The 17,474-nt window shown below is 45.6% G+C and overlaps 1 protein-coding gene across 3 annotated transcripts in view; it reads right to left on the reverse strand.

Annotated features, from left to right (window-relative positions):
• The window catches only part of MAD1L1 (mitotic arrest deficient 1 like 1), a 348,897-nt gene that overhangs the window by 196,116 nt on the left and 135,307 nt on the right, over positions 1 to 17,474 (reverse strand). For all 3 annotated transcript variants that reach the window (XM_082772513.1, XM_082772514.1, XM_082772515.1), the window contains exon 12: positions 7,970 to 8,110. In XM_082772513.1, coding sequence (XP_082628639.1) covers positions 7,970 to 8,110 — 141 coding nt within the window. The remainder of the gene's footprint in view (positions 1 to 7,969; positions 8,111 to 17,474) is intronic.

Raw genomic sequence — 17,474 nt, forward strand, 5'->3', positions numbered from 1 at the left:
CCTGCTGCTGAGAGGCCAGGCTGGGTCACCACGTACCCCAGAAGGTGTTGAGGAGGCTTTGATTGTTCCCTTCACTTCAAGGATCAATCGGGCACCCCCAAACACAAGCCCTGCTACCCGTGATGGCTGCCCATGTGGGTGAGACCTGCGCTGCTTAATGTCACCACGCTTTCCAGCTTGGAAGAGATCAAAGTGTTAGATCTCTGAATTAAACACTGAATGAAATTCATCTCATTTTTGAATGGTTCTCTACCATTGCAAACAAAGAACAAATAATCTGCAATTGTAGAAAGCAACAGTGGGAAGTGGGGCAAGCACTGAAGGAAGGTGCCCAGCAGCCTCCCTGCTGACCCCCAGCCCCGCTGTTTGCACTGCCCAGCTTGCAACAGCAACCAGAGACCAACACCAATTGTATTTCTACATTTCCAAAGCCTTCAAGAAGCTAGCAGCTACCTGTTCCTAACCTCATTCTCCAGAGACTTGTTATCACCACCCTGTTTGCATCCCGGCTTCCCCCCCTTCCCAGCAGTGCCCGCTGGCAGGAGGAGCACCAGGCTGCATGAAGCTGCTCCTTTGTGCGCCGCCTCTGTCCGCTGCCATCTGCTGGGGACGGGGCTCCCATTCCCCCTCCTAATGTATTCCTGCTGCCTCCTCCACCTGAGGACATCTCATTGCAAAGCCTGTATCTCCAGGCACAGGCAAGCAGGCTCCCCAGTGTAAAATGTTTTAAAGCTCTCATCGCCGTACGAAATGCTCTCCCCTGTTCTATTGTGGTAAACATGACTCATAACTGCTCGTCAGTTATCTGCTCTTTCCAAAACATCATTAAAAAGAACCCAATTTTAAAGCTTTTGTAAGAATTTAAACCCAGTTCATCTGCTTCTCTTGCCTCCTATAGCCCGCTGCAGCTGAAGGCAGTTCAAGTTCCCCAGGTCAGGCCTTGGTTGTGCTTGGTTATTCGTAACATCACCGGGAGAGCCTACAGGAAGATCTGTTAAAACCAAGAGCATTTTCGGGGGAGTGCAGTTTGGGGTCAGGACCTTTGCTGCTGCCATTTAAACCCAGTGCTGATTACATTGGCTTAAACAAACCGAAACACTTCAGAGTGGAGTTTGCAGGAGTCTGCTGTAAACTCCCTACATGGTTAACACAGGTGGGTAACATTAATTGGTAGCACACATTTCTGAGTTTAGAATCAAGATGCGATCTCGCCAATAAGAGAACTAGAGGCAGAGCGTCACGGACCATGACTCCATTAGGAGCATGACTTCCAGCAAGAGATGATGACAATTACAATGTCACCCCTTGCTTTTACTGCATTTGAAGCACAAGAAGGCAGTGGGGTTGCGAAATGCTTTTCTGCCCCATGTGCTCCAGTAGCCTAATTCAATCTGCAGCTCCTTGTTGTGGTGCAACCGGTCATTTTTCTGAGGGTTTGTCTCTAAAGCAGCTCACCACAGGCTAAAGGTACACATACTGGCTTAGTTAATGATTTATTTTACTCAACACAAGTTGGTGCCAGAACATTCTCAGTTCTTAAGAATGATGGAGGCTTGCTTCTGTTTAGCAGTGGTCCCTAGGAACTGGTGAGTTAAAGCCATTCTTAATCTGTCAGAGCACCCACACTCAAACGAGCTGTAAAATCTCCCCTTGGTGAAAACAATGCTGCTTTGTGCAGAATGTCCGTAGCGCAGGCGATGCCATACACTCCTCTTCATCTATTGCTGATTTTTAGGACACATCCAAAGTAAAGAAGCTGCTCAAAAAAATTAATAGCAATTGAGTTTTAAAATCTAGTTTGACCAAAAAAAGTCTCAACACACAGAGACAGGCTCTGTTGCAGCATGAACCAGTTCGAAGGGGCGCTCCTCTTCCACAGAGCAGGGACTGTCACTTTTAACAAATCATTAAGCCCCTCATGAGTCGCCTTCCTCATTTATATGACGGTTATTTGCAAGGTGCTCTCCCCAAACGCAGCCGCTGGCAGGTGTAAACTGGAGGGGAGGAAACTAATGGCTCCCTGACTTGACAAGGTCACTTGGGTCTGAAGGAAGATGAAACACGCGAGAGAAGAGGGAACCCAAGATAATCCATTTTGCAGGACTGCCAGAGGACATGGAGCCTGACCTGGCTCTTCCCTAGAAAATAAAAGAAACAAAAGACTGCAGCGGCTCCCAGGAAGGCTCGTGGCTGCCAAGAGATGCCAAAGCGTTCAGGTTCAGCGTGCTATTTCAGCGAGGTGTTTGCTTTGTCAGAAGATGATGTCCAGCCCTGTGACTGCTTCAGCAATCAGTGGTAGCTGATGCATGGAGCACATCAGCATCATCTCCAGAGAGAGTCTGTTTTCTCCCACTTAAGTTGCAGATAAGAGGCTACAATGACAGCAGAAGTCTGGGCAAGTGAAAGGCATCCCATCCTGGAGTGGCAGGAAAGCTCCAGTGACTCAGATGTGCTCCTTACGGACACCCAAAGTGAGAAGGGTAACCTCACTACTGCTCGCAGTTGTCACCAAGAAAAACAGTGCACAAAGGTTGGACGGCAGCGGAGAGGTAGTGAAAGCAGGCAGAAGTCTGAAAATAAAAAACTCCTCTGAACAGATGGAAGGAAATTTCCCTGCAAAGTTCCCATCATCACAGAAAGCCCTTCTGCTATGTAAAGATGCAATTTACCTCCAAGGAGGAGAGGAAACTCAGCAAAGGGATAAAGCAAGACAAGCATGAAGTGTGGATCAAAGGGAGGGGAAAAAAAGGTAAAAAAAGAAAAAAAAAAAAAAAGAAAAAAAAGTGGAAAAGCACTGAAGGAGGAGCGAGGTGAGAGACAAGGAGGAACTGTTAACTGCTCAAATAAACATTTTATTGCATCCACGCGTAAATTTTTAGAGCTTTAAACACCAGGGTGACTGCTAAGTAACTCACTTTGCACGGAGCAGATTTGTGACTAACATCAGAGGCAGCAGCACTGCCCGATTTTCACCACCAGCAGATGAGCTGCACTTACCAGGTGCAGGTAAGGTGACACATTTTGGCCAGGGAGTTTTGAGGTCTCCAGTAATGCCCATGGTGAAGAAAACACAGACCATATGGCATTTCATGTGCCCAAAGTGTCAGATTCATAATTAACTGATTACCTATGGTGCTCACAGTGTAAATCTCTCAATGTAAAAAATGCCAGAGACCATTGAAGGTGTCAGCGTGAATCTTCCTTGCAAATCTCTCTTCATTAAAGTTTCATATGGAGCCAAGTGTGTTGTAATAAAATAGCTATTAATGGAGTTATATTTATGATGATTTCTCTTTTGTGCAGCTGGATTTAACTTTTCAAACACTAATCTCCACATCAGAGCTTTTTCACAATAGCTTCCACACGCACAGAGGCTTCTTGCTTTGTCATATTTACCTTGAAATTAGAGCTAACGGGAGCTATGATTGAAAAAATTAATCAAGATCAGCAAGAAAACTGTTAATATCACCAGCGTCAAACTGCAAATTCATGCCATGATAAAAACACAGCTACGATTCTGTTTATTTTACATGTTTATAGCATGCTGGCCAGAGACAAACTCATTCCCTCTTTAGTTCCAAAACACACTTTTAAAAAGATGGTGAGTGACACTTCATTAACTGCTTGAAATAGGCAGACACAGACTGCTTGCTTTTTTCAGCCACCATTTCAGACAGTATCTTTCCTGCATCTCCCCCCTGCTTTACATTCAATGCTCTGTAAAGAGCTTTCCTGCACCCCAGCAGACAGATGGGCACTGCGGAACAGGGGCTGTGCCGGGGGCAGGCAGTCCTGGGGAGGATAAAGCAATCATTTCCAGTCCCAGAACAGGCTACGTGTTTGCATGTTCGTGCATTAGAGATCCAGCTTTTCTCATCAGCCATCAGTGAAGGGGATTTAAAGTTCCCCATCAGCCCGTCTTTGTCCTCCTGTTCTCTGCTCCATCAGGCTCTGACAGGACGAGTTCTCAGGCAGCAACACGGTGCCTTGTAGTGGGTTTACGTGGCAAGGTTTTGGTAGCAGGGAGCCATAGGGGTGGTTTCTGTGAGAAAGATCTAGAAGCTGCCCCATGTTTGGGAAGGGCCCCATTGTTTTCCAGATCCGAGCCAATAAGCGATGTTGTTTTGCGCCTCTGTGAGAGCATATTTAAGACAGGGAAAAAACGCTGCGCCACACAGCAGCCGGGAGAGTCAAGGGAGTGGGAGAACAGCCTTGCACCAAGGTCAGTGTAGAAGGAGGGGGAGAGGTGCTCCAGGCGCCGGAGCAGAAGTCCCCTGCGGCCTGTGGTGAGGACCATGGTGAAGCAGGATGTCCCCCTGCAGCCCATGGAGTACCACGGTGGAGCAGGGTTCCACGCTGCAGCCCGTGGAGGAGACCACGGTGGAGCAGGTGGCCCTGCACCGACGGAGGCTGCCGCCTGTGGAAGACCCCTGCCGGAGCAGATTCCAGGCCGGACCTGTAGCCCGTGGAGAGGAGCCCACGCAGGAGCAGGTGATCTGGCAGGAGCTGCTGCCCGTAGGGGAGCCAGGTTGGAGCAGTTTTCTCCTGAGGGATGGACCCCGTGGTACGGACCCATATCTGGAGCAGTTCTGGAAGAGCTGCTGCCTGTGGGAAGCCCACGCCGGATCAGTTCATCAAGGACTGCATCCCGTGGGTGGGACCCCACAGCACAGGGGACGAGAGTGACCGAGAAGGAGCGGCAGAGAAGAAGTGCTGTAGACTGACCATAACCCCCATTCCCCGTTCCCCTGCGCCGCTCGGGGGGAGGAGGTGGAAAAGGGTGGATGGGGGGGGAAGGTGCTTTTGTTTTTTTTTCCTTTGTTTTCTCACTTCTCTCGCTTGTTAGTAATAGGCAATAAATCTTACTATCTCCTTATGCCGAGTCTGTTTTGCCCGTTACAATAATTATTGCGTGATTTTCTCGTCCTTATCTCAATCCTTGAGCCCTTTTCACATATTTTCTCCCCATTCCTCTTTGAGGAGGGGGAGTGAGAGAGCGGCTGTGGTGGAGCTCGGCTGCCCACTCGAGCGGAACCACGACATGCCTCTGAAGCGATCTGGGATGGAGGCGTTGTTCTGCATTTGAGTTTCTGGAGAGGTGCCTTTATTCCCGACAGGGACTGGGATGCAGACCCAGCAGCATGCCCAGCAGCCGTCCTGCCCCACGAGGGTCCCGCTGGCTGGGCACAGAGGGAGCCAGACACAGCTCAGTACCACACAGCTCCATCCTTGCAGCGCGCACTAATAAACCTCTCCTGTCGCCCTTCAGGGCCTGCACACTTCTCTCTGGCTCCCTGTGTTCCTTAAAACGGCTTCTCACCTCCATTTATACATCAAGCAGAAGACTCATCACAGACCTCATCTCCCTAATGAGTTCAAAGCTGTTGCCTCAGCACAAATCTTCCTAGCCCCACGTGTCTCCCTCCCCTTTGGGGCTGGGTTATCACCATCGCTGTCTTTACCCGAGAGCTTCCTGGCTCACACAGAGCTGCTGCTCGAATGAATGGAAAAACCTCCATTTTCACAGGAAAGAAAAATCCCTGTTAAAAACATCACTTTTTCCCCTCTACTGCTTGTTCCGAGGTGGGGCTGCTGCTAATAGATTAGGGCAGCCAGAAGAAACATGTGTCAGATAGCTTTATGAGTATCAAAGGGCTCTCTACTAGGGAACACAGGAAGAGATTTTGGTAAAAGAAATTTTCAGTAGGGGAAAAAAACAACACCCTGCGATAAAACAAGTCAGTGAGGAGAAAAAGGGTGTGATTTTTCAGGCTTATGAAAAAAGCTGAAAGGCAGAAGCAACAAGCAAAATGCAATTGTGTCAGCCTGTGCTTTTCGGTTCTGCTCCATCGCTCTCTCTTCACAGCCTCCCCAGCCTTTCGCAGGATCTCAGAGCAGTTGTGCACGTTGTTGCTTTGCTGCCACCACCTGCATGCTCCTTGCAGATGGATTCTTCTTGTTCTTCTGTGCTACCCTGCAAGCCTGCTGCCCTCCCAGCCCACCCGGACCAGGTGTGCCCGGGATGCCCCATCCCTTCTGCCACGCTGACTTAAACACGTTGAAGTAAACATCAGAGATGGTTCAGCCCACAGCTCAGAAATCATCCGAGGCTCCAAGGTGCCTCATTCCTGCCGTCTCCTCTGTTTGTTTGCGAGATGAGTCACGCAGGTGTCAACATTTCTAAAATTTGTGCGGAGCTTCAGCAGAGCGGGGAGGTGCAGAGCATTATGTTAGAAGTTATTAATAGCTGCTATCAACCATTTTTTTGATCTACAGGCAGTGGATTACAGCAGCTGCTCCCGATGATGAGACACCAGGAGTCTTACCTGTACCTCAATTTCCCTTTCTAGTTTTCAGATTTTTACTAGAACAAAAAACTTTCCCCCAGAATATCAAAATAGATTGGGTTCAGCCATCAACATTGCAGACAGAAAGGCAAACACAATCAAGCGAAGCATAAAATTTTACTTTACAAGGGGAATATCAGGACTTCGAATCCTGCTTGTAGCAAAGTCTTTGAAAGGCTTAAAGGTTGGCATTACACAAAAACAAACCTCCAGAGAACACAGCTCTTTCCTGAAATTTTCTGTGTAGCCCTTAATCCATATCCATGAAGACAAACTTATCGCTTGTTCCCTATAAATAATTAAAGACATGTAGGAAGTGGTTCCCACACTCCTCCATGCTTTCACCTGAAGAAGAAAAAGTAATTTGCTGTTGCCCAAAGACATCATGAACATTTGACCTATTCAGTGAAATCTTTCTCCATCAACCCGGAGCCACTGCTGGGAACAGCTAGGAAAACAGGAGGAATTAGCCACCTAACACTTGCTGTCAGTGTCACCTGGCGTTAGGCAATAGAGTGATCAAACAACAACACGGAGAAACATTCAGAGATGAAGCAATTCAGGCAAGTTCCCATTTCATTGAATGTTACCACCTCATTTCTCTATCAGCTTGCCCAAAACTTGACAGAATTCTTTTTCTTGGAACTTGACAGAATTCTTTTTCTTGGAAACAGGAGGAAGTGGATCTATAACGTGGGTTCACACCACACTGCTCTGCTTGCTAAGGCTTTAAAGGTCATTGGAACCAGTACTGCCTGCCTCAAGTCTCCACCCCATCAAGGGAAGAAAAGAGCATTTTAAAGATGACAGAAGCAACAAGGAGATTTATACACAGTGGGGCAGTCCAATCTACGGTTTCAATGGGAATCGCAGGAGCATCAATTACTACAAGTTTTACTCCATTTGAATTATGGCATCCATAAATCTACGTGCCGGAGGAACCAGATATGAGGAAAGGAAAACTCACATGCTTACAGTAATTGCAAAACCTATGCAATAAAACTGCCAAGATTTAAGACCACAGACATATTTCCAGATATTTCAACTCGTGACCATTCCAATATGACAAAATACAGCAGGGAAGTAGGGAACAATTTGGCAAATGGATGTTATCATTTACTTCATTCCATTCATGTTTCAGACTACAAATTTACATAAAGAGAAGTAGCAATAATATAAATGTTCCTTTGAGAAACACTTCTGTCTTTGGCAAAAATGTTTTTCTTGAGGAAACCCTATATAAAAAGGGTATTTTATATCATGTATTTACTGTATTTTATATAATTTTTTATATATTATTGGGGTTTTCAGGCCTAAAGCCATGAAAAGAAGAGTTAACGGCAGGCAGATACTTTACTTCTTCAGCCCTCAGAGTAAAGCTCTAATAAACACACCCTCGCTTACACTGCTTTTAGAAGAGCCTTGCTACACAGGCACTGCAGTGCGGCCCTAAGACCAGATCACAGAGAACACAACTTGGGGATCTTATCGATCCCAGAACCTTGAAACCTGGACTTTGCAAATCTGTCATCTGTGAGAGCAGACCATATCACCAGGCACTTCCATCCTAAAGGTCTCAGCTGTTTCACCACAGGGGTTAGAGAAGGATGCTTCCTTATTACCTCCAGCTCAGTGTTATGAGCGTGCAGCTTCTGCACCATCTCCTCAGCCTCCCGCATGCGCCGGTTCAGCTGGGGCGAGTGCTCCGACGGGGTCAGCTCGCTGTCATACGACTCCAGGATTGCTCGCATGCCATCACGTTCCTGTCGGGAAGAACAGAAATCACCTTCAGGGATAAAGCCCCTGAGCCCACTCAGGGCGGAGGGTTCCCAGAACAGTAATTTACCCATTGTTTTTCCCCATTGTTCCTTCACGTGGCAAAGGAAGCCTGATGGACATAAATTCATGGTCTTCACGTGGGCACTGAGCCACGGATGTGAACACACGGTTCTAACAGAAGAAATTGTGCTAACCCGAGAAATGAGAAGCTGGACTGTGTTGTGTACACGAAAGCACACATCCCTCGCAGGAAAGCAGCGTGCATACACTCCAACAAGCACACACCAACTGAAAACAGAGCCTGCCTTCTTTTTGGAGACACTGTTCTAATTCAACATGCTGAATGGGTTTCTTCAGCAAAATATTTAGTGTAGCACTTGACATTTTTCCTGCCAAAGCATTCCAGCAATGAATGAACAGAATTGTGGCAATAGAAATGAAATAGATTTGACAATGAACAAAGTGGCTGAGAGCAAACATCCTCTAAATGGTATGCGACTGATCACTTGTTGAGCACTGCAATGTTCAGTGTTTATAATAAATATTTTTTCTGAGGTTAATATCCTGCAGAGAATGTGTTTGGCTCACTTTTCGATTTGCTGGCAATTATAACCAAAAATTTTCAGAGAAAGACAAAAAGAAGGATCCCTTTCCCTGCTCGGAGAGCTTTTGTACTCCCAAGTACAAAGGCTGGATTGAAAGCTAAATGTAAAACTTTTTGTGCAGCTCCCTGGTTGGAGTATTCTCTGATGCGTTCCCAACTTCAGACGGCACCTACTGCCTACCTCCAAGACAATGGGGGACAAGAATGGGGACAAGAGGCTGAACAACATTTCAAAAAGTCAGGCATGTTTTAAGGAGATTACGGTTTACAGTGCAATATGCAGACAGGGATTAGCCAGCTGATGGAAGCGTTTTATCTTTTGACCGTGCTGAAGAACTTTGATATTCGCGAGGCTACAGAACAGCGTCAAAGCAGCACACTCCCTCTGCATAAATCAAAAGAGCAAAAACTCCTAGGAAATCTTACAGTGCTGCCTCCCTTTCATTGCTGAAATTTGCTATCTTGCCCTGTTACAGAAATGTACAAATGTTCAGGGCAAACCAGTTATCTTGTGTGAATTCTGCAATCACAAACATCCGAAGTATTATTAGAAGATCACTCAGCTTTACAGCTGTGCAGCTCCCAGGCCACCACTACTCCTACGTCAAAACCAGAGCACTTCACAAACGCAGCTCAGCCACGCTGAAATATTTCACTGGGATTCTGCTCTTGGGGAAATCAGGAATTTCCAGGGTAAAAAAAAAAAAAAAAAGAAAGAAAGAAAGAAAGAAAGAAAAAAAGAAAAGCCAGCTGCCATCACTCCCAAATGTAAAAGGCTGTATTTCAGAAAAAGAAGCCGATGCAAAGTGTTCAGTCGAGCAAGCCTGTACATGAAGGCTGTCTTCCCCTTTCAAAATATAAAGGTCAAACACTGATTGTGGATAACAAGTGTATGCATGAGGAAGGGCAGGAGCATTCAAATTCAAGGTGTGAAAATAAGAAGGGGGGACCCGCCAGAGGTGTGGTGTGTGCTCAGAGCCCGCAATGTACTGACAGGTCAGCCACGATGGTTGGAATGGGCAGCAGGTACAAAGACTCTAGAGCAAAGCCCAGCCTGAGGCTGACAGAACTGTGTTAATAAAATAATAAAGAAAGCCAGGTTCTAACATAAACGGTACTGAAAGCTACTATTGGCTTCTTGCTTGGGCCTGACTGAAGAGAAACACTTTTTTTAAGGAAAGAACAGTTTTTCCATAAAGTTTAGAAAGAATTATTGATCTGACAGACAGATGAAAGGAAATACTTCCGTGTTCCTGCAGGAGAAAGGCAACCTGAGCCACACTGCATCTGCCTTGCAATGAACTTGTTTAGCAGAAAAGGAGCAGCACAAGAAGGCTTCACCCTTCTCCTCCCCCAGCAACATCCACACATGCCGCCCAGACTGCCGAGTGCACTCTCCATAGGGCTGCCTGCCTTTGCTCAGGAGATGACTTGTGTTCCCCATTTATTCCAGAATCATTGCCTAGAACACAGAAGAGAACATAAGGATGGCATTTAGTGAAGTTATTGGTTTGATCCTTGCAAATTGTTGCAATTAGCTCTGTAATTACACCATCCTCTCGCTCATTCTCTCTGTACTCCAAGCTGCTCCGCTATCCTCATTCTCTGCTAAGCATCTTTCATCAATGGGACAATTTAACACAACAACGTTACGTCCATTGCAGGATGACAGTCCCAAACTCCTTAGCATTTCCCCAGCAGCAAACAAGACCCCTGGCAATTCCCATCACACTTGGCTTCCAATTAACTGCTGAATATTAGGTCACCTAAGTCATCCCCAGCAAGATCCTAGCAGTTCCCCAAGCTGTTCAGCTGCAAGGATAAGAAACTTCCCATTCTCATCCCATCGTGAAAGCAGGTGACACTGGATAGGGATGGGAGCGTTCTTACAGGGTGGTCCTTCCCCTAAAATCAACTCCAGACCTTGACAGAAAGAGATTTCTACCAAAAGGATGAGTGAAGTTGCCAGGAAAAAGCAAGCACAGTAAACACAGCACAAACTGTATTGGAAAAAAAAGGGCTGAAAAGCTGAAATAAAAGGTGGCACAATTAAACACTTGATCCTGGAGTCTAGTTCTCCTCTTTAATTATTTCTAAATATTAATACTGTAATGAAATCAATTCTCAGCTTCCAACAAGTGGTCTCCAGCTCCATTTTCCAATTCCTCCCCATCAAGAGTACTTGCTGAGAGCTTTTCCCTCCCTCCTAAAGATCTTGTTAGTTTGGCAGGAAATACAAGGTCTTGCTGAGAAGTCTTCTGTCTAAAATGTAATCCTAATTTAATAATTGCTGCAATCTCTCCATATCTCACACAAAATACTCCGCAGCCCCATCAAAGACTTCCCGAGTGACTTTAATATGCCCTCCCTAACCTTTTTCCAACGCCTCTGCTTCCCTGCCTTCTACAGGGGTAGAATTCTTTCTATCAGGACAATATTCAGCACCATTACTAAGAAGAGTTCCCCTGAGAATTTCCAGAAGTTACCCAGCACAGATATTTTGCTAACGCACAGCACGTGCCCTGCCTTTGCAGTGGCAGATCACCTGGAGCAGTTCTTGCTCCCCTGTTCCTCCAAGGCCCTGAACACGGCACACTCCCAGGTGCTCTTCACTTTGGCAGTTTCTAATCAACGCCAGATCAGAAATGCAGCTTACTCCAACCATACCCTAAAAGCACAATAGCTGGTTTTGATGTTCATTATAAACCATGGAAATTAATGTCCCACGGCAAACTCTGCTGCTCCATCTTGCAGCTGTACATTTGAAAGAGAGGAAGAATAGTGAATTTTTCAAAGATTAAAGGTTCCCTTCCTTCTGCCAGCAACAGTCAAATCACCAGAAGAATATGCCTCTTACTACTGCACAAATAACTAAAATGCTTTATAACATTAATCACAAACTGGAGCCAATCCCCTTAAAACCTGCTAGGGGAAAGTTCTGGATCACACCTTTGCAAAATACCCTCCCCTAGCATCAAACCTCTCTCCAGTTCTCCCTGCACCTTCTCTATTCCTTCTCCTGTGTAGAGCCAAATGTGAGCTGTTTGGTGAGCTGCTCGAAGAAATAGAAAAGTTTCTTTACCTGCCACTGACACACCAGAGGGCTACAAGAGTAGTTTAGAAACAGCAGTAATATAAGAGAGCTCCTCCAGGACTTTGGGGTTAATTTCAGGGACAGACCTGAGAAGTGTTCAAAGAAGCGCTGCGCAGCTATCGCCATCCTGCCAACAGACCCGGGTCACTGAGGCAGCGCTACCGCACGGCCCCAGGGGCAGCCCACGGCTCCCAATTACGCGTATCGAGGAGAACGAGCAAATCCCTGCTGTGAGCTGGAAGCAGCTGGAGAAAGAGTAAAACACACCGAAAAAAATTAAAAATGCCATTTGACCGTAGATAGACAGATAAAGACTCAGGGCCCGTCCCCGTTGATGCTTGTTAGCCCCTCCTCAAGCATAGGCACACAGAATTCACCACAGACTTTCTAATTAGTCGAAGAAAAGAAAAATCAATAAGAAAGAAATTAAAGTTACAAATCTCACTGAAGTCAGTCACACACCCTGGGAAAATTTGTTCCTGGGGTGAAGTTTATCTAGTGTCATAATTTTATTGAAATCCTATATCTTCCTATTGACTTTTATCGTTTGAAGCTGGATACCGGAGTTATCATTATTAGAGTTTCGGTGTTGCTTGCAGGCCCGAGGTTTGGTGTTTTTTTTTTTTTCCCTTTATAAACAAGCTGTAATTGTCTGTTTTATTGATCAATAAATCTTTCAGCTGCCTTTCTTCACCCAGCTCCTGCTCTGTTAAGACTCCTGCGCCATTCTCTGAAAGAAAATATAGGGTTGTTGTTTTTTAAAGAACAGATTGTTTTGTCATTAGCAATGAAAGCGCAGGAATTGTGCTGGTCGGTTCTGATAATGGCTTTTTAATGACAGATTCCAGTCACAGTAAAATCTGCTTTATTTCCACATGAGTGAACTTCAACTATTAATCCAAAACCCAAGCACACAGCTCGCTTGCTCTGTCACTTCTGCATGGGTTACCGCCTGGCAGAGGAGAGAGACTTTGTAAAGTGGAATCCTAATGATATTTCCCACTCGGTGCCTTTTTGATGGTACAGAAATATTCCTGTTCCTAGTGTTAAATGAGCTTTTTGTTTAATTAATGATAATTTTAGGAGAACGTTAATAGACTGCTTCATTACAGGAAATCAGTGGCAAGACTTCCCCCTCCTCTTCCTCTCCAGACTCCTAACTCCAAATTAGTCATAATAAGAGAAAGCTTCAAAACAAGACTGAAGAAAGAATATGGAGCTTCAACAGCAAACAGATGCTATTTGCAATCAGGTGTAATTTAGCTAACTATTCCCCCTAAAAACACAACTAAAAGGAGAAAGAGGAACACGCAGCAGAGAAGCGCATGCTCTCCTGCTTTAAGCTATCAAAATACACGCCGAGAACGTGGGAGGCGCTGCCCACGGTTTGACCGAACGCTGAACACGAGTAAAATTAGCAGTGTGAGGTGTGGGAACACACACCAAACCGCGGTCAGAAATAACTGAAGGATACTTAGGTGGTACCAAGACCTACTGACAAATCCCATCCTTCGGATCCCTCCAAAATTACTCGCAGTTGCTCGTGGACCAGAGTCCACTACCGCTGATGAACTCACAAATGGCAGGACAGGCCCCAAAGACAGGAGTGAGGAACAGATCCAAGATCCAACCTTTCTGAAGAACAATATAACAGAAGATACAGACTCTGGCTATTATCAATCACTTCTAAATGTTGGTATCTCAAAAAATACCTGAAGAAAACATTAACAATCAAATTGCGAGCTGCTAGAGAAGAATTAGGGACAAGAAACAATCAACTGAGACTTAATGCAAATAATATCAAACCAGTCTATTTTCCCTCTTTGACAGGTAACTTGTCTGCTGAATAAAGGCAAACAAGGGATGTGATAAATCTCAACTTCAGTGATGTGTTTATCAAAGAGGAGGATTACAATTCAACAACACCTCCATAATTTAAAGAATTTGTAGCAGGGTGATGAAATCCATGAAAGCAGAGCACTGAGCCCTGCATGTTGTGCAGCAGCACAGAACTCGGCTCCTGTCAATAAGCTGCAGCATCAGTTGCTTCTACCCCTTCCCCAAAGTGCCCATTTCTACATACCGAACTCATCAGGGCTGTGTTTCAAGACCCAACAGTTGTCCTACGTGCCACCAGGAGCATGCCCAGGGCTCAGATATTAGCAGGTTCTCCCCAGCCTGGTGGCTGGAGGAATTGATGCCCATCCTGCACGAAGACTGAGGTGATTTCGCTGACAACTACCACAGCTGCTTGTTCGGCTCTGTCCTCGAGGCTGATGGCTCTGTAGGAGACGTGGCTGAACGTACTGGGAAGCAACAGTCCTGCAGTTACAAGTCTGCCTTACTCTGGAGTAGTACAAACACTGCTCTGTGTGTACGCAAAGCACTAAATAACCGGTGCAACTTCCAAGGTGGAAGGAGGAAGTTTGAGAAATGAGACAAAAATTGCCAAAAGACCAAAAGTTTTCACCTCTAATGACATGAGAAGTTTGGCTTCTGCAGGTCAGAGACTCCAAATTCACCATCAGTCCGGCCACCTCACACCAGTGCTCACCTCAGAGGGTGTCTCACCTCCTCCAGCTCTCAGATTTGGCCTCTTGAGAGCATCACATGGAGCAGCAAGACGAGCAGTACCTGCGACATGGCCCCCTCTCTGCCTGCTTCCAGAGAGAAACGTGGGCATGCAGGGTGGTGGCTTTTTGCTCTGTTTTGTTTTTATGTATTTATTTATACTGAACACCTACACGTTAATGCTGTAGTGGCAGAAGATGGTAAAATGTGGGGTAGCCCAGAGGTGCCAGGTAGCTCCTGGGAAATTCTGTACCAGGGGTTGAAAAAAAAACAAGAAACTTTCTCCTTCCTTGTGGTGCATGGCAGAAGTAGGAGAGTAAAGACTACTGATTCCATACCATTACTCTGCAGGTAGTTAAAGGAAATTAATCCAATTTTATAAGTGACTTGGGCATCTATATCAAAACGTCTTTCACAAGAGTTAATTATAACAATGGCTATATCATTAAGCCCTACACTGTAATGAGGTTTCAGTCTTCAAAGACCATCTTCACATCCCATTACCTCATGGAAAATGGTGGTGGGAAGGTAAAAACAAGTCAACAGCAAGCCCCGAGAAGCCAAGGCCTGAAGGCAGAGCTGTGGCAATGCCAACTCCAGCAGATGTTGGTGCTGGGGCAGCACCTGTAGGAGGAGATGCATTCCCTCAGCTCCTGACCCTCCCAGCACACTGCCAGCAAGAGCTGATCGAGTCCTCAAGGAACAGACAAAAAGCAGGAGCTCCGTGCCAAACAAAACCAGCAAAAATTACCAGAAGCTTCTCAAATCCTCCTTGTCTACAGCAGCAGCTACTGTCACCTGAAGGCAAATGGCTCCTCTTTCTCTTAGCACTCTTATCTTTTGTACTAATCATATTTAAACCAAAATTTTCTTTTCCCAAACCTCCAAATGGCTTCCTTCTGAGATGCAGCCATTCCTCAACATTTCTCTCCGTGGCTGACCTATTTTCACATTACTTTGCAAATTAGAACTGACTGCAGACACATATGTATGTACACACCATTGACTTTCTACTCAAGACCTCAATTAAAACAGCATTTACAAAAAAAGCCAGTTTACTCCATAAAAACATCCAGCAGATTTCACTACCCTGGCACTGACAAGAAGGACATTAAAAATGTTTTTTTCAGCATGTTCTTACCTCCGGAATGTGACTTCCCATATACCAACCCTCCGCTTGCATTTTTGCCCCTCGAGCCAATCCGAGGTTCTGGCAGGAGGCTAAGGATGGATTTAACTTGTAAAGAAGCCCTTCAGATGCTCTGCGTCCTACAGCTGAGGCGTCAACAATAAAACATTTCTTCATTTTCAGTCAAAATACCTCCATCCCTGTCTAACCTGCATAGAGGCAAGGTAGAAGAACCACTGTGCTCTGTAACTGCAAGCACACAACAAACCAGGAATGAAGCATCTTCAGCCCTCCCATCAGTTCTCTCTACAACTGAGGTTTTTCATCACTTTTTCTGATACTCTCATGCAGGAGCCATTTTCCTGCTACCATATCATTACGGCTGAACAGCAGCTTGCCACCCGGGGGAGTGGGATGGAAGTCTAGGGAAAGTGGGTGATGGGAAACTGCAGCAAGCCAGGAATATACAGGCAAAGAGGCTGAGACGAAGAGAAAGACAAAGAGTGCCTGGGCTGGGGTGCCAGCGCCAAGCAGAGACCCTCGTAACTTCCCAGCCATCATTTCTGGAAGTCTGGGCAGCCTCTGCAGTCTAACAGCTCTTTTGGCAAGCACTCTGCAGGTAGTTCTACACGCACACCTACAAATGCACGTATACCTTGTATGCTTTTATATTCTGCAAGTTCTTCTACAGATTTATAGTTCTTACTTTCTATTGTCCCTCACCTCCAACGCTTCTTCAGAGGGCTCAGCTTTGCCTCACGTCTTGGCAACAGACCAGTGCAAATAAATCCACTGTAACTCTTTTAATCTGTCCCTGATAAATGCCCTGCTTACCGTCTTCTGGAAAATTGTTCATGGTCGCTAACAGCCTCATTTTGCTCATAGCACATACATATGCCAGATGACAAGCAGTCACACAACTGACACTGCAGTAAACTAAATATTATCTGACAAAAATAGCCCTGGGGTCCTCTTGCTTCACAGCGAGTTTAACATGTTTAGTTATGTTTCTTAACATCCTGCTGCAAAATAATTTTATGGATTATTTTTTGTGTTGTGTTTTTTTTCCCCCCATTTAACTCCTTTCTACTGGAATGCTCACCACTGCCTATCTCTAGCACAAGCTTGGTTTTCTATCCTGGTGGATTCCTCATCCATTCATTCAAAAATCCCTCTTTGTACCAATTTCTCTCAGCCCTGCTGCTTGAGCAGTGGCAATCCTGCCCAGGTGTGAAGCTGCCTTATCCTCCTGGCTCAGATCGGAGCCGCTCTGGGTCTGACACAGCTCTCTGGCGCCATGCACACAGCTCACCTTTGAAAAAACGAACATGAAGAAAAAACAACACCACACCATACCTGCCTCAACCTAGCCACTAGATTACCATCACTGGCAGAGGCATACAACTGCCAAGAAAATGCATTCCTGCTCACTTACTGCCAATAGAAAATTAATATTTTATTCATCCATTCAAAAGGGAGGAAAAGAAAAAAGCTTTATTCAATCCTGAAAAGAAAGTTTTTGTGAGGGTGCATAAGATTCTTCCATTCTGACAGCGTCTCCAGCACATAAAAATTCAGCCCTACGTGCACTCCTTACCCTCTGATTTCTTCTTCCTCCTGCCTAGTAAGTAACCCAGATTCTGGCCTTTAAATCTCTTAAAAGCCAGTTTCCTGCAGTTTTAACCTCTTAAAGATCATTAACTTGGGAAAAAAGTAAACTGAACTGTGCTCTTAAGCCGGTGCAGTTATCTCTGTGAAAATAAAGGAGGGTGAAGCACACCGCAGTCCTGGCAAGCTCCGTACCCATCCCCTGGGGTACTCGGGGTGTCCCGGGCTCAGGCAGCACTGAAGCTTGCAGGCAAATCTCCTGCAGCAGATTTTGAGAGAAGGGGGAAAAAAAAAATCAGTAAAGCAATTTCATCCAATGAGCTCAATACAGCACATTAAATT

This window comes from Aythya marila, assembly GCF_965140915.1.
Source record: "Aythya marila genome assembly, chromosome: 15".
Taxonomy (NCBI): Eukaryota; Metazoa; Chordata; class Aves; order Anseriformes; family Anatidae; genus Aythya; species Aythya marila.